Source organism: Nematostella vectensis, chromosome 4 (assembly GCF_932526225.1).
Source record: "Nematostella vectensis chromosome 4, jaNemVect1.1, whole genome shotgun sequence".
NCBI lineage: Eukaryota > Metazoa > Cnidaria > Anthozoa > Actiniaria > Edwardsiidae > Nematostella > Nematostella vectensis.
In genome coordinates, this window is record NC_064037.1 from 5,691,543 (window position 1) to 5,716,196 (window position 24,654).

Consider the following 24,654-nt stretch of genomic DNA (forward strand, 5'->3'; position numbering starts at 1 on the left):
AAGGAGATAACAAAACAACTTAGTGGACATTGCGAAACGCGATAAAATACATTAATGCGTCCCGCCTGGCAGCAAAATCAGAACCTCTTTAAAGATAAGATTCGTTAAGATGGACTCTAATTCTCATGGGTACATTAGCTGCAGTCTAAAAGTACGGTGGCCCATAAGGGACATAGCCCTATAACTTATTAATTTCCATCGAGTGTTACTAACTCTCGATAGAGTGTTACTAACTCGATAGAGTGTTACTAACTCTCGATAGAGGTCGCTACGAGATTTCTCACGCATGCGCTACGTACGCTAGAGATCTGGGTGTCGTTTCTCAAAAGTCCCGATAAACCCGGAAAGTCACCCGGGAAACCCCCGATAAACTTTTCAGGTGTTTCTTCAAACGCCCGCTATTTTCGGGCCCGGAAAAATCCCGGTAACTCGCCCGGTAACTTACGGGGGCTCAAGAGCTCCCGTTAACTTACCGGGAATTACTTTTAATGCGAAAATTGATACCCAAAATGATGTTCTTCCTTAATATTTTCAGCTGAATTTATAGATCAACCATTCATCTTGAATTAGCCAAGTTAAAATATCCAATTTGGTGCTTTTTTCCGATTAAATCTCGCTATTTTCAAGTTGTTTGGAGTTGTAGTGAATTTTTATCACTTGAGGAAACCATTCAAACTGCCCGATAAGAAGTTAGCCAATCACGGCTAACATCATTTTATGGGATTCCCTACCAGCCAATCAGGTTTCTTTTCTGTCAAATGATTTTACATTTAGCTGTCACCGTGCGCCGAAAAAGATGTAAACAAAACTTTGCGAAGGTATTGGAAGTTTTGTTACAAAATGATACTTTATCTACTTTCTCTTTGTCTTTTTTTTTTTCGAAAAGTGTCGATGCCACAGCAGTGTTTGGGGTACCAGTTGTCTACAGATATCGACAAGTCTACGATTTGTATTGATATTCAATAATTATTTAGCCAATCTATTCATCTGAAAATTATAATTTGCTTATCGGAAACCGTAAACAACCGGGACGCACGCTACCGCTAGCTTTGAGAAACGCTCTTCCTCGCCCGGAAAAGTATCCCAAAAACTCTCCCGGTACCCTAACGGGCCCGGTGATTACCTGGAGATCTCTAGCGTACGTAGCGCATGCTTGAGAAATCTCGTAGCGGCTTCGGGCGCATGCGTCGAGAGTTAGTAACACTCTATCAAGAGTTAGTAGCACCCTATCGAGAGTTAGTAACACTCTATCGAGAGTTAGTATCACTCTATCGAGAGTTAGTAGCACTCTATCGAGAGTTAGTAGCACTCTATCGAAAGTTAGTATCACTCTATCGAGAGTTAGTAACACTATCGAGAGTTAGTATCACTCTATCGAGAGTTAGTAGCACTCTATCGAGAGTTAGTAGCACTCTATCGAGAGTTAGTATCACTCTATCGAGAGTTAGTATCACTCTATCGAGAGTTAGTATCACTCTATCGAGAGTTAGTAGCACTCTATCGAAAGTTAGTATCACTCTATCGAGAGTTAGTAACACTCTATCGAGAGTTAGTATCACTCTATCGAGAGTTAGTAGCACTCTATCGAGAGTTAGTAGCACTCTATCGAGAGTAAGTATCACTCTATCGAGAGGTAGTAGCACTCTGTCGAGAGTTAGTAGCACTCTATCGAGAGTTAGTAGCACTCTATCGAGAGTTAGTAGCACTCTATCGAGAGTTAGTAGCACTCTATCGAGAGTTAGTATCACTCTATCGAGAGTTAGTATCACTCTATCGAGAGTTAGTAGCACTCTATCGAGAGTTAGTATCACTCTATCGAGAGTTAGTAGCACTCTATCGAGAGTTAGTAGCACTCTATCGAGAGTTAGTATCACTCTATCGAGAGTTAGTATCACTCTATCGAGAGTTAGTAGCACTCTGTCGAGAGTTAGTAGCACTGTCGAGAGTTAGTAGCACTCTATCGAGAGTTAGTAGCACTCTATCGAAAGTTAGTATCACTCTATCGAGAGTTAGTAACACTCTATCGAGAGTTAGTAGCACTCTATCGAGAGTTAGTAGCACTCTATCGAGAGTTAGTAGCACTCTATCGAGAGTTAGTAACACTCTATCGAGAGTTAGTAACACTCTATCAAGAGTTAGTAACACTCTATCGAGAGTTAGTAACACTCGATGGAAATTAATAAGCTATAGGGCTATGTCCCTTATGGGCCACCCTATAAAATCCAGCTGCCAAGATAATTTCCTAGGGTGTGACTTGCTGTAGAGTAAACCATCCTCGCCACCGCCTGTATCATTTTGACCTTGTGACCAAGCCGCTTGAGCCCTTCGAGGATGGCTTGGGGCTTAGGCCACCTCGATATACAAAGCCATGTGCTGGTGATGTGGAGACTGGGTTCCCACCATGGACTGGGACAGAGTCCGGCTAAACCACAGGTAGTTCATCACCAGCTGGAGATACAGTGACGTCACTTAACCAGATAACCCGTATACTGACTCGAGTAGTAATTACCACCCGTATACTGACTCGAGTAGTAATTACCACCCGTATACTGACTCGAGTAGTAATTAACACCCGTATACTGACTCGAGTAGTAATTACCACCCGTATACTGACTCGAGTAGTAATTACCACCCGTATACTGACTCGAGTAGTAATTACCACCCGTATACTGACTCGAGTAGTAATTACCACCCGTATACTGACTCGAGTAGTAATTACCACCCATATACTGACTCGAGTAGTAATTACCACCCGTAAACTGACTCGAGTAGTAATTACCACCCGTACACTGACTCGAGTAGTAATTACCACCCGTATACTGACTCGAGTAGTAATTACCACCCGTATACTGACTCGAGTAGTAATTACCACCCGTATACTGACTCGAGTAGTAATTACCACCCGTAAACTGACTCGAGTAGTAATTACCACCCGTATACTGACTCGAGTAGTTATTACCACCCGTATACTGACTCGAGTAGTAATTACCACCCGTATACTGACTCGAGTAGTAATTACCACCCGTATACTGACTCGAGTAGTAATTACCACCCGTATACTGACTCGAGTAGTAATTACCACCCGTATACTGACTCGAGTAGTAATTACCACCCGTATACTGACTCGAGTAGTAATTACCACCCGTATACTGACTCGAGTAGTAATTACCACCCGTATACTGACTCGAGTAGTAATTACCACCCGTATACTGACTCGAGTAGTAATTACCACCCGTATACTGACTCGAGTAGTAATTACCACCCATATACTGACTCGAGTAGTAATTACCACCCGTAAACTGACTCGAGTAGTAATTACCACCCGTATACTGACTCGAGTAGTAATTACCACCCGTAAACTGACTCGAGTAGTAATTACCACCCGTATACTGACTCGAGTAGTAATTACCACCCGTATACTGACTCGAGTAGTAATTACCACCCGTAAACTGACTCGAGTAGTAATTACCACCCGTACACTGACTCGAGTAGTAATTACCACCCGTATACTGACTCGAGTAGTAATTACCACCCGTATACTGACTTGAGTAGTAATTACCACCCGTATACTGACTCGAGTAGTAATTACCACCCGTAAACTGACTCGAGTAGTAATTACCACCCGTATACTGACTCGAGTAGTTATTACCACCCGTATACTGACTCGAGTAGTAATTAACACCCGTATACTGACTCGAGTAGTAATTACCACCCGTATACTGACTCGAGTAGTAATTACCACCCGTATACTGACTCGAGTAGTAATTACCACCCGTATACTGACTCGAGTAGTAATTACCACCCGTATACTGACTCGAGTAGTAATTACCACCCGTATACTGACTTGAGTAGTAATTACCACCCGTATACTGACTCGAGTAGTAATTACCACCCGTATACTGACTCGAGTAGTAATTACCACCCGTATACTGACTCGAGTAGTAATTACCACCCGTATACTGACTCGAGTAGTAATTACCACCCGTATACTGACTCGAGTAGTAATTACCACCCGTAAACTGACTCGAGTAGTAATTACCACCCGTATACTGACTCGAGTAGTAATTACCACCCGTATACTGACTCGAGTAGTAATTACCACCCGTATACTGACTCGAGTAGTAATTACCACCCGTATACTGACTTGAGTAGTAATTACCACCCGTATACTGACTCGAGTAGTAATTACCACCCGTATACTGACTCGAGTAGTAATTACCACCCGTATACTGACTCGAGTAGTAATTACCACCCGTATACTGACTCGAGTAGTAATTACCACCCGTATACTGACTCGAGTAGTAATTACCACCCGTAAACTGACTCGAGTAGTAATTACCACCCGTATACTGACTCGAGTAGTAATTACCACCCGTATACTGACTCGAGTAGTAATTACCACCCGTATACTGACTCGAGTAGTAATTACCACCCGTATACTGACTCGAGTAGTAATTACCACCCGTAAACTGACTCGAGTAGTAATTACCACCCGTATACTGACTCGAGTAGTAATTACCACCCGTATACTGACTCGAGTAGTAATTACCACCCGTACACTGACTCGAGTAGTAATTACCACCCGTATACTGACTCGAGTAGTAATTACCACCCGTATACTGACTCGAGTAGTAATTACCACCCGTAAACTGACTCGAGTAGTAATTACCACCCGTATACTGACTCGAGTAGTTATTACCACCCGTATACTGACTCGAGTAGTAATTACCACCCGTATACTGACTCGAGTAGTAATTACCACCCGTATACTGACTCGAGTAGTAATTACCACCCGTATACTGACTCGAGTAGTAATTACCACCCGTATACTGACTCGAGTAGTAATTACCACCCGTAAACTGACTCGAGTAGTAATTACCACCCGTATACTGACTCGAGTAGTTATTACCACCCGTATACTGACTCGAGTAGTAATTACCACCCGTATACTGACTCGAGTAGTAATTACCACCCGTATACTGACTCGAGTAGTAATTACCACCCGTATACTGACTCGAGTAGTAATTACCACCCGTATACTGACTCGAGTAGTAATTACCACCCGTATACTGACTCGAGTAGTAATTACCACCCGTATACTGACTCGAGTAGTAATTACCGCCCGTATACTGACTCGAGTAGTAATTACCACCCGTATACTGACTCGAGTAGTAATTTATACCATGTGCTGTAGTGGTTCACTAAAAACCTACAAGCCAAGCGCCAGGGGCGACATATGTTCATACATTTTATTTCAATATAAGGCTTTCGCTGCTGTTGCAAACTGAGAAGGAGGGGCTGGGGAAGAAGGGGTAGTTTGGAGAGGGCCGAAGAAGTCCCGGCGAAAAATCATGTTCGAGACAGGTGAAAAGGTTAACACCATACTGGCTGCGGTTTAGAAGGCGTTTTGTCTAAAATGTGGCTCCAATATTGATACCAATATAAAGCACGTTCTTGTGATTAAGAATACGTAAAGATTCGAGTCCATGAAAAGCCGTCCTAAAAGTCCAATCGGAAAAAAAAGCTGTTAAAGAAACCCTAACGAATAGCAGTTGGTCGAATTTTATATCCTAAGAGATGGCAGAATAGGAAAAATCATTCAAAACCCCATAAGAAATAGCAGTTGGACGATCACCCCCCGTCTTCTTTTCTGTAGAGCCTCTTCTCCCCCCCCCCCCTCCCCCCCCGCGGGGGGCGTTCTATTAATAAAATGCATTTGATATTCACACAATAGGAGCATATTTTGATAACGTGGTTCCTCACGCGGAACGAGTGTCGTCACCACGCTGGTATCCGAAAGTAAGCTGAATTCTGTCAAGGACCAACTAAAGTAATTCACGGTCATATACGGCTTTATATGTATAGATACGCTTATATAAACTGAAATGTTTATACCTGATTTATTGTCAAAGGTGATCATTTATTTTGATGTGTTTCTTTAGCCATTTAGTAATCATGACGCTACAGGAGGAGGAGGAGGATCTTGAAGAATACGATCCTGCATTGGAAGGCGCGAGAGAACGGTAACCTTATTTAGCGTACACCAAGTACAAGGCTCAGATGATAGACAAGTTATTAGCTACACTACCCTTCATCTCGTGACTAGAAGTCGAACAATCACAACCACATCAAACAACCGCCTTTATTCAAATCTGTTGCTATACAAATCTTAGTCTCTTAATCCTAAAATAAATGTTTAAACCATCCATAATAAATGAACATTAAGTGTCAGTTATACCAATATTATTACTTAGACTCTCAGTTATAATAGTTACCAATAGTTCTTGTTCTCTTATCCCTCACACCACGGGCGCTAGGATAGTCCTAGTCATTAAAAAATCTGTATTTGAAAATTTTGAACATTTTAATTTCAAAAAGAATCGTTATGTGTGTGCATAATATCCGCTAAAACTGAGCCAATTTTTTTTCTCATCCTTCAAATGATCCCAATTTACCCAACCGACCTTTGAAGTATCCCCACAAATCCTTTGAACCGCCGCAAACCCGTTTTTTACCTCCATTTCACATATATGCGCTGTATGCGTAGAACGCGAAGCGCCAGTTAATCATTAATTGGTTATTTCAGCCGAAGTGCTAGGATTATTTTAAAGATGATGAGAAAACAAGTTAATTGGCTCGGTTTAAGCGGATATAAATAGTTCACTAAATGCACACACATAACGATTCTTATTGAAATTTAAATTTTTAAATACAGATAGTTTTAAAACTGGGACTATATAACCTAGCGCCCGCACGGTGCTATGCCGAGCCTGATGGTAAATACTGTATATGGTCACTCGAACTCGGTGTTTACTAGAACTTGGACCTTTGATAACTCGAGCTCCTGTTAACACATTTCCCTCGGTCATACTTATCCTACTAAACCTTCCTTTTGTTATAAATTAGAGATGTTTATCTATTTTGATCCCTATTCGTCACCATGGATCTACTGTATATACATTAAACTAATGAGCATTCACCGCACGTCAATCAAAAGATGACTGTTTAACTGTTGCGCGGGGTAGATTACTTCACCTCAAGACAGCTATCTCTGTACAATCGCTAACTATATCCAACTGCAATGGCATCAGAAAGTCAGCAAAACCTTGAGGATGGAATCAAATTCTCAGAAAGGTATGAAGGACTTTTGCAATCCTGCAAGTCTGGTTAGTCTTTGTCGAAAACTAAAGCTTGATGTACACTACAAGAGCTACAGGCTCCATCTGTAATTTTAAAGGCACTCAAAGCACTCTCTATGAGGAGTAAAACAACTACAACTTAGATAAGTTACGATTCCTTACTCGAGAGAATTCACCGGTACTCGGCACCCTTCCCACTAATTCGAAACAATTATATGGCTTTATGGTAAAATCCCTCAAAGCACTCTCTATAAAAAGTATAACCACTAAAACTTAGATAAGTTACGATTCCTTACTCGAGAGATATTCACCGGTACTCGGTAACCTTTCCACTAATTCGAAACAATTATATGGCTTTATGTTCAAATTCCTGAGTATAAGCATTATCGCCGTCAGTGGTTACTCTACTTTGGTGGTCTTGTCTCGATTCAGAATATGGCTAGGGGACTGCAAAGGGGGTGAAAATCCCACTCCGGGGCCATAAGATGAGACAAGTCGGGCCAAATCTATACCAGTAGTGATTCATGGCTTATTAGCATCATTGCATTCTCCCAGGGGGGGGGGGGGGGGGGGGTTCTTCCCATGTCGACCTGATAGGGATGCTCGTTGTATTTTTAGGGGTAAAAATCGGGCCTCAGGTATTATTTAGGGGGTATCCGAGAAAAAAAAATGGGCTTTTCTCTTAAAAAAAGGTACTTTTAGGGCTTCTGAGGTATTTTTAGGGTAGCAAATTTGGGTCGTGCAGGTATTTTTAGGGGTATTTTTCTAAATTCCCGACGAGCATCCCTATCACTTTTACTCTGAAGAACCCACCCCCCCCCCCCCCCCCCCACCCCGGATGCATTCTCCTCACCGCTCACACGCCTTGAGCTCGTAAGCGATCTTGAGAGTATCATTAGGCATACACAAGTACTGAGACATTATTACGCTTATCTTTGGATGCCGGGTGCCGATTTGCATACACAAACACTGCATTGAAGCCAACCCCGGGGTAAGGAGGGGGGGGGGGGGTCGGAAGAGTGGGGGGGGGGGCGTCTGAAAAAATAACCTTTGGAATGGCGAGGGTTGCACCTTAGTTGCAGGGGAATAAGCAGAATTGAAACCAATGCAGAGTGACGTACAATAAAAAATAGCAACATGTTTATGTGTGAATAGGGCGGGGAATAAATCGGGCTGGCGGATAATGATCGCTTACTCGTGCCATATGCATCATAACCGGAAATAAAAAGAAACTAAAATTTATTTATTCTTGTGTATTTTAGTCGGCGAAAATCCAAGCTGTTCCTTTTTGGAATCATAGCCCTCGTCGCTATCGTCATTATTATCGTCATCGTGGTGGTGGCCGTGACGCTGTCACGCAAGGCGGACAAATCATCCGGTAGTGTGAAGGGTGACGATGCAAAGCCGACGAACATCACCATCCTCCCCCTGCCCACGGGGCCGCCAGACTCAGGGGGGCCGTACAGACACGCGGTGGTGGCAGCAGATGCGGGGCAATGCTCAGGTGATGGTCATATTTATTACCCTGGTGATGGTTATACTAGTTACCATGGTGATGGTTATACTAATTACCACGGCAGAGCCGTAGCAGGCCACGTAAGATTGGGTGACAGAAACATTAAGAAAATATTGGGGCAGCCACGCCCCTTCTGGTCATTATAATTTTTGAAAATATTGGGGGAGACATATGCCTCAAATGCCCCACCCCCTGCTACGGCCCTGCACGGTGATGGTCATAATAGTTACCATGGTAATGTTAATACTAGTTACCCTGGTGATGGTTATACTAGTTACCCTGGTGATGGTCATAATAGTTACCATGGTAATGGTAATACTAGTTACCCTGGTGATGGTTATACTAGTTACCATGGTGATGGTTATATTAGTTACCATGGTGATGGTTATACTAGTTACCCTGGTGATGGTTATACTGGTTACCATAGTGGTGCTTATACTGGCTATAATGGCGATGGTTATACCGGCTACGCATATGAAGAAAACGTTTTCGTTTTGGGGGTCTGGTACCGAGGACTCTTAGTTTCTTTTCAGATACTTTCTCCATTGACAAAAGATGGTCACAGTCACTGTTTTTCTCTTCTGATTAAAAGTCATAAAGTTTACGAAGTACCTGCGGTACGGTAACCTTGAAAATGACAAGAATCATGCAGTTTTTCCCAATAAGGAATATATTAGTTTCCTTATATGTAAGAGACCGCGTTTGGCAAAAACGACATTTTTTGGCTAAATTATCTGGATATTAAAGATATTATGATTAATGATGATGATAATGATTATTGGTGATGATGATGATGATGATGGTAATATTTGATTTTGAGGTGATGGCACCAAGGAAGGGTATTGATGGTGACTCGCACTTATAGTGATAATTATGATACTACTGGTGGTGAAAAGAAGAGATTGTGAATTAAACTGATGATAATGACGATGACATCGATAGTGCCGCTGATGATAATGATGATAAGGATTATATGTAACGATATTAATGCTGATGATGGTAATGATGCAGATAATGGGGATCACTATGATTATGATAGCGATGATTAGAGGGAGATGAAGGAATGTCATTGGCATCGTCCTATGAAAGACAATTAAGACTGTGTTCTTGCTGCTTCTCCACACTATAGCTGATATATTAGCGTCTTTTTCTTTCAGAAATTGGCCGCGACATCATGCACAAGAAAAACGGTTCAGCGGTAGATGGTGCGGTCGCAGCGCTTTTCTGTATTGGCATTATCAACATGCACTCTGCAGGGATAGGGGGTGGGGGCTTTATCACCGTGTATAACAGGAGCAGCATGTCGGCAGAAGTGTTCGATTTTCGCGAAGAGGCCCCAGGCGCATCTAATACCACAATGTACATTAACAGCTCTCTCAGCTCTACTGTGGGTGAGTGTTGCCGCGTCACACATCGCTACATACTGTCGAGTTATCAAATGCATTATCGATGTTGCTTGTTCTCTTTGGAAAATGGCAAGATTCCCATGTCACCTAAAGAAGGGTCATGAATATAACAAAAACAAGTGAAAAGCACCTAGTTATTCTACAGTTCTAGCCATATCTGAATTCTTCATCTACGCATGTAGATGTGATGTGTGCACATCTTTATTTGCGGTCGTTTTGATATATAGGCGCATCCGCTGTGGCCGTTCCCGGCGAGGTAAAAGGTTTTCATGCCGCTTGGATGAAGTATGGCAGGTTACCATGGAAACAGCTCGTACAACCTGCAATCGACCTTGCCGCAAATGGGTTTCCACTCGGGGCCCACCTGTACTACGCCATGACAAGAAAGTCTGTCAAGAAGTTAATAATGGATCCCAAGATGGGCATCAGGTAACACAGGCAACCCGTGACAAGCAAAGGGGGGAAAGGACTAAATAAATAGGAATAGTTAGGGGCTTCCTGTGTTTTCTAAGCCGTAAGAGAGTGGGAGCTCGTGCACAGGGAGCCCGAAACAATTTTTTTATCGTACACATAAAAGCCTAGTCGCTTCATTTGTTCTTTTGAAAAAAGCCTGAAAGAATTTACTTTTTACGATTTCCTTACCTTACCACTTTACCTATACCTCCCACTTAATCCATATGCCATCTTGCCACCTAACTTTTCACCTCACCTACACAGCTATTTAAAACATATATGCACAGTATCTACCCAATCGACCCGACCTTTTTTTCGCGAACAGCGAGATTTTAGTCAACGAAAAAGGCGAACTGCGTCAACTTGGAGAACTTATCAAGCTACCAAAACTGGCAAACACGCTCAAACGGATTCGTGACGACCCAGAATCATTCTACAAAGGCGACCTGGCGCGTGACATAGTGCGTGACATACAGAGTAATGGGGGAATAATCACGCTCGATGACATGGCTAACTACAAAGTCAAGGTCAAAAAGCCCTTGGAGAGTACCCTGGGGAAGTACCATTGGTACTCAGTACCACCCCCAGGGAGTGGTGCGATCCTCGGGCTGATATTAAACATCTTGCAAGGTAACGTAGTATGCTATTGATATTTAAGAAAGATGAGAATCGCACGCCTAAAAATAAACCTAATAGAAACACTTTACTTTCGTGTGTGTAATCGTGCTAGTAGGAATAGAAACATGTTCTCTTCTAGCGATTGAATGCGATCATATGGAAAAAGACTTCGCGATCGTGTGATGTTGACATACGAGTCTCCCCTCTATGCTTAAATGCCATAGCACCTTGGCGCATGTAAAGCAAAATTTTATTCTCTTTCGCTACGCTCCGGCAGATAGTAAATATATCTAGTTTAAATATAAACAACAACAACAAGCGTTGAGGGGTATCGCACGTGGGTCGACGTCAGTTATTTCTAATACATGAGCTTTAATACATACAGTTTGTTTACTGACAGGCAGAAATACAAACATCAAAAACAAGAAGGGGATTGTTGATATGAAGAATTGTGTTAACAAGGAATTCCAACTCTTCGATCGGGTGCGATCATACGTGTGATTTAACAGGGGGGAGCTCATGGAGACGAGGCTAAACCCCCTAAAACTGGTTAATGACAAGGTGTGAAAGTCCTTTTAAGAGAAAACGAGGGACAGCACAGTGCCTAATGAAGAGCACCAGGCGTTTAATCCAAAGTGAACCTGACCAAACCCTTCTCTGTCCTTCTCTACCCTATTCTTTTTTAGAAGCAAACGACTGAGCTATAGCGCGCCTTTATCTGCACTTGTCTACTGCTAATGTGATGCTGTTGTACTATTCTACGGTAGACGGGTGGATGTTCTATTTCTGACACTTGTTGACTAGCTCTTGGCTGACAGGTTATAATTTTACCGCCGCTGACCGACACGGTGACGCGAACTCCACCCTCACGTACCACCGTATCGTAGAAGCGTTCAAGTTCGCTTATGCGTACCGCGCATTGTTAGGCGACGAGGATTTTTACGACCTTAAAGAGGCAAGTACAAGACCTTTTCTTCTAGGACCGAATTGCTTAGTTACCCTTTTAGACACTACGAAGTTTATTTAACTTCTTCTACTTTTGTTAGGGAGTTGATTTCAGAGCAACGTTCATTCCAGGACTGGCCTGTTCTCTAAAGTCACTGATTTTTCTAGCAACTTTACTCTGCTTGTCTTTTTTTATGTAGACGCTGGCAAACATCACCAACCCAGCATTCGCCGAGAGCTTGCGACAGAAAATTCTAGATAATCAGACATTTACAAACTTCAGTCACTATGGTAACTTCTTCTCCACCCCAGACGACGCAGGCACTTCGCATCTTTCTCTTTTGGCGCCAAATGGCGACGCTGTATCTGCCACTACTACCATCAACCTTTAGTAAGTCCATGCTACTACTACCATCAACCTTTAGTAAGTCCATGCTACTACTACCATCAACCTTTAGTACGTCCATGCTACTACTACCATCAACCTTTAGTACGTCCATGCTACTACTACCATCAACCTTTAGTAAGTCCATGCTACTACTACCATCAACCTTTAGTAAGTCCATGCTACTACTACCATCAACCTTTAGTAAGTCCATGCTACTACTACCATCAACCTTTAGTACGTCCATGCCACTACTACCATCAACCTTTAGTAAGTCCATGCTACTACTACCATCAACCTCTAGTAAGTCCATGCTACTACCATCAACCTTTAGTAAGTCCATGCTACTACTACCATCAACCTTTAGTACGTCCATGCTACTACTACCATCAACCTTTAGTAAGTCCATGCTACTACTACCATCAACCTTTAGTAAGTCCATGCTACTACTACCATCAACCTTTAGTAAGTCCATGCTACTACTACCATCGACCTTTAGTAAGTCCATGCTACTACTACCATCAACCTTTAGTAAGTCCATGCTACTACTACCATCGACCTTTAGTAAGTCCATACCACTACTACCATCAACCTTTAGTAAGTCCATGCTACTACTACCATCAACCTTTAGTACGTCCATGCCACTACTACCATCAACCTTTAGTAAGTCCATGCCACTACTACCATCAACCTTTAGTAAGTCCATACCACTACTACCATCAACCTTTAGTAAGTCCATGCTACTACTACCATCAACCTTTAGTAAGTCCATGCCACTACTACCATCAACCTTTAGTAAGTCCATGCTACTACCATCAACCTTTAGTAAGTCCATGCTACTACTACCATCAACCTTTAGTAAGTCGTGCTACTACTACCATCAACCTTTAGTAAGTCCATGCTACTACTACCATCAACCTTTAGTAAGTCCATGCTACTACTACCATCGACCTTTAGTAAGTCCATGCTACTACTACCATCGACCTTTAGTAAGTCCATGCCACTACCACCATCAACCTTTAGTAAGTCCATGCTACTACTACCATCAACCTTTAGTAAGTCCATGCTACTACTACCATCAACCTTTAGTAAGTCCATGCTACTACTACCATCAACCTTTAGTAAGTCCATGCCACTACTACCATCAACCTTTTGTAAGTCCATGCTACTACTACCATCAACCTTTAGTAAGTCCATGCTACTACCATCAACCTTTAGTAAGTCCATGCTACTACTACCATCAACCTTTAGTACGTCCATGCTACTACTACCATCAACCTTTAGTAAGTCCATGCTACTACTACCATCGACCTTTAGTAAGTCCATGCTACTACTACCATCAACCTTTAGTAAGTCCATGCTACTACTACCATCAACCTTTAGTAAGTCCATGCCACTACTACCATCAACCTTTAGTAAGTCCATGCCACTACTACCATCAACCTTTAGTACGTCCATGCCACTACTACCATCAACCTTTAGTACGTCCATGCTACTACTACCATCAACCTTTAGTAAGTCCATGCTACTACTACCATCAACCTTTAGTAAGTCCATGCTACTACTACCATCAACCTTTAGTAAGTCCATGCTACTACTACCATCAACCTTTAGTAAGTCCATGCTACTACTACCATCAACCTTTAGTACGTCCATGCTACTACTACCATCAACCTTTAGTACGTCCATGCCACCACTACCATCAACCTTTAGTACGTCCATGTCACTACTACCATCAACCTTTAGTAAGTCCATGCTACTACTACCATCAACCTTTAGTACGTCCATGCCACCACTACCATCAACCTTTAGTACGTCCATGTCACTATTACCATCAACCTTTAGTAAGTCCATGCTACTACTACCATCAACCTTTAGTAAGTCCATGCCACTACTACCATCAACCTTTAGTAAGTCCATGCTACTACTACCATCAACCTTTAGTAAGTCCATGCTACTACTACCATCAACCTTTAGTAAGTCCATGCTACTACTACCATCAACCTTTAGTACGTCCATGCTACTACTACCATCAACCTTTAGTACGTCCATGCTACTACTACCATCAACCTTTAGTAAGTCCATGCTACTACTACCATCAACCTTTAGTACGTCAATGCCACTACTACCATCGACCTTTAGTAAGTCCATGCTACTACTACCATCAACCTTTAGTAAGTCCATGCTACTACTACCATCAACCTTTAGTAAGTCCATGCCACTACTACCATCAACCTTTAGTACGTCAATGCCACTACCACCATCAACCTTTAGTACGTCCATGCCACTACTACCATCAACCTTTAGTACGTCCATGCCACTACTACCATCAACCTTTAGTAAGTCCATGCTACTACTACCATCAACCTTTAGTAAGTCCATGCTACTACCATCAACCTTTAGTAAGTCCATGCTACTACTACCATCAACCTTTAGTACGTCCATGCTACTACTACCATCAACCTTTAGTAAGTCCATGCTACTACTACCATCAACCTTTAGTACGTCAATGCCACTACTACCATCGACCTTTAGTAAGTCCATGCTACTACTACCATCAACCTTTAGTAAGTCCATGCTACTACTACCATCAACCTTTAGTAAGTCCATGCCACTACTACCATCAACCTTTAGTACGTCAATGCCACTACCACCATCAACCTTTAGTACGTCCATGCCACTACTACCATCAACCTTTAGTACGTCCATGCCACTACTACCATCAACCTTTAGTAAGTCCATGCTACTACTACCATCGACCTTTAGTAAGTCCATGCTACTACTACCATCAACCTTTAGTAAGTCCATGCTACTACTACCATCAACCTTGTGTTAGTCCATGCTACTACTACCATCAACCTTTAGTACGTCCATGCTACTACCATCAACCTTTAGTAAGTCCATGCTACTACTACCATCAACCTTTAGTAAGTCCATGCTACTACTACCATCAACCTTTAGTAAGTCCATGCTACTACTACCATCAACCTTTAGTAAGTCCATGCTACTACTACCATCAACCTTTAGTACGTCCATGCTACTACTACCATCAACCTTTAGTAAGTCCATACCACTACTACCATCAACCTTTAGTACGTCTATGCTACTACTACCATCAACCTTTAGTAAGTCCATGCCACTACTACCATCAACCTTTAGTAAGTCCATGCTACTACTACCATCAACCTCTAGTAAGTCCATGCTACTACTACCATCAACCTTTTGTACGTCCATGCCACTACTACCATCAACCTTTAGTACGTCCATGCTACTACTACCATCAACCTTTAGTAAGTCCATGCTACTACTACCATCGACCTTTAGTAAGTCCATGCTACTACTACCATCGACCTTTAGTAAGTCCATGCTACTACTACCATTAACCTTTAGTAAGTCCATGCTACTACTACCATCAACCTTTAGTAAGTCCATGCTACTACTACCATCAACCTTTAGTAAGTCCATGCTACTACTACCATCAACCTTTAGTAAGTCCATGCTACTACTACCATCAACCTTTAGTAAGTCCATGCTACTACTACCATCAACCTTTAGTAAGTCCATGCTACTACTACCATCAACCTTTAGTAAGTCCATGTCACTACTACCATCGACCTTTAGTAAGTCCATGCTACTACTACCATCAACCTTTAGTAAGTCCATGCTACTACTACCATCAACCTTTAGTAAGTCCATGCCACTACTACCATCAACCTTTAGTACGTCAATGCCACTACTACCATCGACCTTTAGTAAGTCCATGCTACTACTACCATCAACCTTTAGTAAGTCCATGCTACTACTACCATCAAGCTTTAGTAAGTCCATGCCACTACTACCATCAACCTTTAGTAAGTCCATGCTACTACTACCATCAACCTTAAGTACGTCCATGCTACTACTACCATCAACCTTTAGTACGTCCATGCCACTACTACCATCAACCTTTAGTAAGTCCATGCCACTACTACCATCAACCTTTAGTAAGTCCATGCTACTACTACCATCAACCTTAAGTAAGTCCATGCTACTACTACCATCAACCTTTAGTAAGTCCTTGCTACTACTACCATCAACCTTAAGTACGTCCATGCTACTACTACCATCAACCTTTAGTAAGTCTATGCTACTACTACCATCAACCTTTAGTAAGTCCATGCTACTACTACCATCTACCTTTAGTAAGTCCATGCTACTACTACCATCGACCTTTAGTAAGTCCATGCTACTACTACCATCAACCTTTAGTAAGTCCATGCTACTACTACCATCAACCTTTAGTAAGTCCATGCTACTACTACCATCGACCTTTAGTAAGTCCATGCTACTACTACCATCGACCTTTAGTAAGTCCATGCTACTACTACCATCAACCTTTAGTAAGTCCATGCTACTACTACCATCAACCTTTAGTACGTCCATGCTACTACTACCATCAACCTTTAGTAAGTCCATGCTACTACTACCATCAACCTTTAGTAAGTCCATGCCACTACTACCATCAACCTTAAGTACGTACATGCTACTACTACCATCAACCTTTAGTAAGTCCATGCCACTACTACCATCAACCTTTAGTAAGTCCATGCTACTACTACCATCGACCTTTAGTAAGTCCATGCTACTACTACCATCGACCTTTAGTAAGTCCATGCTACTACTACCATCAACCTTTAGTAAGTCCATGCCACTACTACCATCGACCTTTAGTAAGTCCATGCTACTACTACCATCGACCTTTAGTAAGTCCATGCTACTACTACCATCAACCTTTAGTAAGTCCATGCTACTACTACCATCAACCTTAAGTACGTCCATGCTACTACTACCATCAACCTTTAGTAAGTCCATGCCACTACTACCATCAACCTTTAGTAAGTCCATGCTACTACTACCATCAACCTTTAGTACGTCCATGCTACTACTACCATCAACCTTTAGTAAGTCCATGCTACTACTACCATCAACCTTTAGTACGTCCATGCCACTACTACCATCAACCTTAAGTACGTCCATGCAACTACTACCATCAACCTTTAGTAAGTCCATGCTACTACTACCATCAACCTTAAGTACGTCCATGCCACTACTACCATCAACCTTTAGTAAGTCCATGCTACTACTACCATCAACCTTAAGTACGTCCATGCAACTACTACCATCAACCTTTAGTAAGTCCATGCCACTACTACCATCAACCTTAAGTACGTCCATGCTACTACTACCATCAACCTTTAGTAAGTCCATGCTACTACTACCATCAACCTTTAGTAAGTCCATGCTACTACTACCATCAACCTTTAGTAAGTCCATGCTACTACTACCATCAACCTTTAGTAAGTCCATGCCACTACTACCATCAACCTTAAGTACGTCCATGCTACTACTACCATCAACCTTTAGTAAGTCCATGCTACTACTACCATCAACCTTTAGTAAGTCCATGCTACTACTACCCTCAACCTTTAGTAAGTCCATGCTACTACTACCATCAACCTTTAGTAAGTCCATGCCACTACTACCATCAACCTTTAGTAAGTCCATGCTACTACTACCATCAACCTTTAGTAAGTCCATGCTACTACTACCATCGACCTTTAGTAAGTCCATGCCACTACCACCATCAACCTTTAGTACGTCCATGCCACTACTACCATCAACCTTAAGTACGTCCATGCTACTACTACCATCAACCTTTAGTAAGTCCATGCTACTACTACCATCAACCTTTAGTAAGTCCATGCCACTACTACCATCAACCTTTAGTAAGTCCATGCTACTACTACCATCAACCTTAAGTACGTCCATGCTACTACTACCATCAACCTTTAGTACGTCCATGCCACTACTACCATCAACCTTTAGTAAGTCCATGCCACTACTACCATCAACCTTTAGTAAGTCCATGCTACTACTACCATCAACCTTAAGTAAGTCCATGCTACTACTACCATCAACCTTTAGTAAGTCCATGCTACTACTACCATCAACCTTAAGTACGTCCATGCTACTACTACCATCAACCTTTAGTAAGTCCATGCCACTACTACCATCAACCTTTAGTAAGTCCATGCTACTACTACCATCAACCTTTAGTAAGTCCATGCTACTACTACCATCAACCTTTGGTACGTCCATGCTACTACTACCATCCACCTTTAGTACGTCCATGCTACTACTACCATCAACCTTTAGTAAGTCCATGCTACTACTACCATCAACCTTTAGTAAGTCCATGCCACTACTACCATCAACCTTTAGTAAGTCCATGCTACTACTACCATCCACCTTTAGTACGTCCATGCTACTACTACCATCAACCTTTAGTAAGTCCATGCTACTACTACCATCAACCTTTAGTACGTCCATGCTACTACTACCATCAACCTTTAGTAAGTCCATGCCACTACCACCATCAACCTTTAGTAAGTCCATGCTACTACTACCATCAACCTTTAGTAAGTCCATGCTACTACTACCATCAACCTTAAGTACGTCCATGCTACTACTACCATCAACCTTTAGTAAGTCCATGCTACTACTACCATCAACCTTTAGTAAGTCCATGCTACTACTACCATCAACCTTTAGTAAGTCCATGCTACTACTACCATCAACCTTTAGTAAGTCCATGCTACTACTACCATCGACCTTTAGTAAGTCCATGCTACTACTACCATCAACCTTTAGTAAGTCCATGCTACTACTACCATCAACCTTTAGTAAGTCCATGCTACTACTACCATCAACCTTTAGTAAGTCCATGCTACTACTACCATCGACCTTTAGTAAGTCCATGCTACTACTACCATCGACCTTTAGTAAGTCCATGCTACTACTACCATCAACCTTTAGTAAGTCCATGCCACTACTACCATCAACCTTTAGTACGTCCATGCTACTACTACCATCAACCTTTAGTAAGTCCATGCCACTACTACCATCAACCTTTAGTAAGTCCATGCTACTACCATCAACCTTTTGTACGTCCATGCCACTACTACCATCAACCTTTAGTACGTCCATGCTACTACTACCATCAACCTTTAGTAAGTCCATGCTACTACTACCATCGACCTTTAGTAAGTCCATGCTACTACTACCATCGACCTTTAGTACGTCCATGCTACTACTACCATCAACCTTTAGTAAGTCCATGCCACTACTACCATCAACCTTTAGTAAGTCCATGCTACTACTACCATCAACCTTTAGTAAGTCCATGCTACTACTACCATCGACCTTTAGTAAGTCCATGCTACTACTACCATTAACCTTTAGTAAGTCCATGCTACTACTACCATCAACCTTTAGTAAGTCCATGCTACTACTACCATCAACCTTTTGTACGTCCATGCCACTACTACCATCAACCTTTAGTACGTCTATGCTACTACTACCATCAACCTTTAGTAAGTCCATGCTACTACTACCATCGACCTTTAGTAAGTCCATGCTACTACTACCATCAACCTTTAGTAAGTCCATGCTACTACTACCATCAACCTTTAGTAAGTCCATGCTACTACTACCATCAACCTTTAGTAAGTCCATGCTACTACTACCATCAACCTTTAGTAAGTCCATGCTACTACTACCATCAACCTTTAGTAAGTCCATGCTACTACTACCATCAACCTTTAGTACGTCCATGCTACTACTACCATCAACCTTTAGTAAGTCCATGCTACTACTACCATCAACCTTTAGTAAGTCCATGCTACTACTACCATCAACCTTTAGCACGTCCATGCTACTACTACCATCAACCTTTAGTAAGTCCATGCTACTACTACCATCAACCTTAAGTACGTCCATGCTACTACTACCATCAACCTTTAGTAAGTCCATGCTACTACTACCATCAACCTTTAGTACGTCCATGCTACTACTACCATCAACCTTTAGTAAGTCCATGCTACTACTACCATCAACCTTTAGTACGTCCATGCTACTACTACCATCGACCTTTAGTAAGTCCATGCTACTACTACCATCGACCTTTAGTAAGTCCATGCTACTACTACCATCAACCTTTAGTAAGTCCATGCTACTACTACCATCAACCTTTAGTAAGTCCATGCTACTACTACCATCCACCTTTAGTAAGTCCATGCTACTACTACCATCGACCTTTAGTAAGTCCATGCTACTACTACCATCAACCTTAAGTACGTCCATGCTACTACTACCATCAACCTTAAGTACGTCCATGCTACTACTACCATCAACCTTTAGTAAGTCCATGCTACTACTACCATCAACCTTTAGTAAGTCCATGCTACTACTACCATCGACCTTTAGTAAGTCCATGCTACTACTACCATCAACCTTAAGTACGTCCATGCTACTACTACCATCGACCTTTAGTAAGTCCATGCCACCACTACCATCAACCTTTAGTAAGTCCATGCTACTACTACCATCAACCTTTAGTAAGTCCATGCCACTACTACCATCAACCTTTAGTAAGTCCATGCCACTACTACCATCAACCTCTAGTACGTCAATGCTACTACTACCATCAACCTTTAGTAAGTCCATGCTACTACTACCATCAACCTTTAGTAAGTCCATGCTACTACTACCATCGACCTTTAGTAAGTCCATGCCACTACTACCATCAACCTTTAGTAAGTCCATGTCACTACTACCATCAACCTTTAGTAAGTCCATGCTACTACTACCATCAACCTTTAGTAAGTCCATGCTACTACTACCATCGACCTTTAGTAAGTCCATGCTACTACTACCATCAACCTTTAGTAAGTCCATGCTACTACTACCATCAACCTTTAGTAAGTCCATGCTACTACTACCATCGACCTTTAGTAAGTCCATGCTACTACTACCATCCACCTTTAGTAAGTCCATGCTACTACTACCATCAACCTTAAGTACGTCCATGCTACTACTACCATCAACCTTTAGTAAGTCCATGCCACTACTACCATCAACCTTTAGTAAGTCCATGCCACTACTACCATCAACCTTAAGTACGTCCATGCTACTACTACCATCAACCTTTAGTAAGTCCATGCCACTACTACCATCGACCTTTAGTAAGTCCATGCTACTACTACCATCAACCTTTAGTAAGTCCATGCTACTACTACCATCAACCTTTAGTAAGTCCATGCTACTACTACCATCAACCTTTAGTAAGTCCATGCTACTACTACCATCGACCTTTAGTAAGTCCATGCTACTACTACCATCAACCTTTAGTAAGTCCATGCCACTACTACCATCAACCTTTAGTAAGTCCATGCTACTACTACCATCAACCTTTAGTAAGTCCATGCTACTACTACCATCAACCTTTAGTAAGTCCATGCTACTACTACCATCAACCTTTAGTAAGTCCATGCTACTACTACCATCAACCTTTAGTAAGTCCATGCTACTACTACCATCGACCTTTAGTAAGTCCATGCTACTACTACCATCAACCTTTAGTAAGTCCATGCTACTACTACCATCAACCTTTAGTACGTCCATGCTACTACTACCATCAATCTTTAGTAAGTCCATGCCACTACTACCATCGACCTTTAGTAAGTCCATGCTACTTATGCCATTAACCTTTAGTAAGTCCATGCTACTACTATGATAGGTATTTTCATGTCACCAGTGCTGTTTTTAAACGGGTTCTTTTTGCGTAAAATATAGCTTTGGTAGTAAATTCCGTTCTACGTCGACTGGAATCATATTCAACAATGAAATGGATGACTTCTCTACTCCGGGCAAACCGAATGCGTATGGCATCCCGCCTTCCGCGGCGAACTTCATAGTACCGCGCAAGAGGCCACTGTCTTCCACGGCTCCGTCAGTGTTTCGTGACGATAGCGGCGAGGCACGGATAGTCGCTGGTGCTTCAGGGGGGACTAAGATCACCACTGCCATATCACTGGTAGGAACATGCACCCCTATGAAAGGGATAAGTGCGAATAATCCTAGGGGAATCAGAGGGGGGGGGGTAAGATCACCACTGCCATATCACTGGTAAGAACATACATTTCTCTTCTTTAAGGGATGAGTACGAATAGTCCAAGGTGTATCAGGGTTGGTGGGGGCTATGATCACCATGGCGATATCACAGCGAACATTCCACCCTTGAACGGCATAAGGGGAAGGGGACGGGTCAAAGTTGGAACCAGTTTTGGTATAATTAGAAAATCTGAGGGAAGGTACACAAGTCATGACCAGCAATTATCGGAAGAAAGAGAAAAAATCAGTAAATCAACAAAATCAATATTCAGGCCTCTAGTGAGACGGGAACTGAGATATGCCTTATTTAACGCCGGGAAAGTAGAATTTAAGTCCCCTCCCTCTCTTTCTTCACGACTCTGAATAATATTTATGCCTCTCCAGGCGGTGATGAACTACCTGTGGTTTAACCGGACTCTGTCCCAGTCCATAGTGGACCCAAGGCTCCATCACCAGCTCATGCCGATGTACATCCGTGTAGACCGGGAGTGGCCTGTGCCCCAGGCCATCCTCGACGGACTCGAAAGGCTTGGTCACACGGTCAAACTGGTCAGCGGTAGCGCTGTGGTACAAGCGGTGGCGAAGGGAGAGGATGGTTTGCTGTACGGCAAATCAGATCCCAGGAAGTACAGCTGGGCTGCTGGTTTCTAGTTTTTCCAGTTTTTCACACTAACTATTTAGGCAAACGTCTCAAATTCTATAAATTAGTGTACATACTACATGTATATTGTCAAAGATATTTGGTGTACTTTTTACATTTAACCCAAGCAAGAGCCACTTGTATACTTTTTATCTTCTTAGAGAGATGGCGCTTATATGAAAACTTTAGCTCTAAAAGGAAGTTTAATTAATTATTTTTTTTAACTTGAATAGAATACATACGAGGACACATTAAGTTGCGGTCTTACATTTGGTTAAGTACAATTAAAAATCCCGAGACAGTTTATGGAGGAGGGTGGGGGGGGGGGAGGATACTCAGTTAAACATGGCGTACTGAGAGTCGGACAGCAAGAAATATCATACCCGAACATTCCCATGATATAAACTTCCTGGACAAAAATGGGTTACACTGTTTTGTTAAACACGAGGATCCGCTATAAAAGGGAAAGCTCTTCCCATCTCCGGGCTCAAATTTACAATTATAATCAGGACACTGCCATATAAGCGGGCACAAATTATAAGTCTCCTGTAAAATTACTTATCTCTGAAGTCTCTTAAGTCAGCTGGAATAAAACTATTTTTGCACAGGTAACAAGACAGTTGTGTTAAGAGATTGATAACTATGTGATTCGCCTTCCAATTCTAAATTTTGCGCTATCCATAATCTAATGCATCTGCATAAATTATTCTCGCGCTGTCATGGGAATGCTTGTATTTTAGAGCGCACACAGCTTGGTATAGCATTATTTTACGATAGATAGACACTTTTTTAGATGGACAACTCTAGGAATGATATTTATTTTGTTTTACAATATGAAATTTGAATTTAGCGCTCAGAGCAATTGTCCTGACATGTTGACTACTCATTGACGGCTGATTGATAACTGCTTGTTCTTGAGCCCGGGGGTGGGAGGAGCTATCCCTCTTATAGCGGAACCTTGTGTTTAAATAGATGGGTCATCCTCTCAAAAACACATAGCGAACTGCAGTGCTGAATAACCTTTACGGGCCTACTAGGAAAAGACAAATTTGACTAAAATGATTTTGTTATACTGGTGGCTCACAAAGAAAGACCTCAACCTTTCTGCTCTTTTATTTTTAAGATATGAACTCTCCTTATGATATCCGTAGTTTAAGCTCTTTCCTAATAACATGCATAGTAACCATTTCTTTGGGATTTTAGCGAAAATGGACCATCAAGCGAGCTTGATTGTACGGAAATTGTTCCTTAATCGATCTAAACCTCGATGGAGGTTTTTATTGGATAATTATTGTTAAAAGCAAATGTAAAACTCGGATTAAATACGGATAGTATGGCGCATTAATGATGGGGTCCTGTACAAGATGATGTTTTGCCTCTGTCTAGCGACAAAATAAACACAACAAGATCAAGATACTCAGGCATTGGATAAATGAAATTATAGGCATTTATCCAATGAATTTGATGGGATTACTGTACAGCAAAAATAATAAGGCGGATTCTTAAATAAATCTATAATGAAACAATTGCCGCGTTCCTTTTTGCGCGCGTTCGCATGGGTA

At 41.9% G+C, this 24,654-nt stretch overlaps 2 protein-coding genes across 4 annotated transcripts; one reads left to right on the forward strand and one right to left on the reverse strand.

Annotated features, from left to right (window-relative positions):
- Window positions 1–2,465: 2,465 nt before the first annotated feature.
- On the reverse strand, window positions 2,466–5,845 carry LOC125561776. Its single transcript, XM_048726147.1, has 2 exons — window positions 5,764–5,845; window positions 2,466–5,188 (listed from the first exon to the last, which is right to left on the reverse strand). Exons 1-2 carry the CDS (start codon window positions 5,843–5,845, stop codon window positions 2,466–2,468), a joined length of 2,805 nt encoding a protein of 934 aa, XP_048582104.1.
- On the forward strand, window positions 5,724–24,618 carry LOC5501314 (glutathione hydrolase 1 proenzyme). Of its 3 annotated transcripts, none has more exons than XM_048726805.1 (10): window positions 5,724–5,830; window positions 5,943–6,023; window positions 8,402–8,643; window positions 9,813–10,046; window positions 10,289–10,490; window positions 10,840–11,144; window positions 11,951–12,087; window positions 12,278–12,468; window positions 22,135–22,375; window positions 22,837–24,618. In XM_048726805.1, exons 2-10 carry the CDS (start codon window positions 5,956–5,958, stop codon window positions 23,101–23,103), a joined length of 1,887 nt encoding a protein of 628 aa, XP_048582762.1. In that variant the 5' UTR covers window positions 5,724–5,830; window positions 5,943–5,955; the 3' UTR covers window positions 23,104–24,618. The 3 variants fall into 3 exon arrangements, with proteins under 3 accessions (XP_048582762.1, XP_048582763.1, XP_048582764.1); XM_048726806.1 differs by having other exon boundaries at window positions 5,726–5,799; XM_048726807.1 differs by lacking the exon at window positions 5,724–5,830 and adding an exon at window positions 7,026–7,134 and having other exon boundaries at window positions 5,951–6,023.
- Window positions 24,619–24,654: the final 36 nt, after the last annotated feature.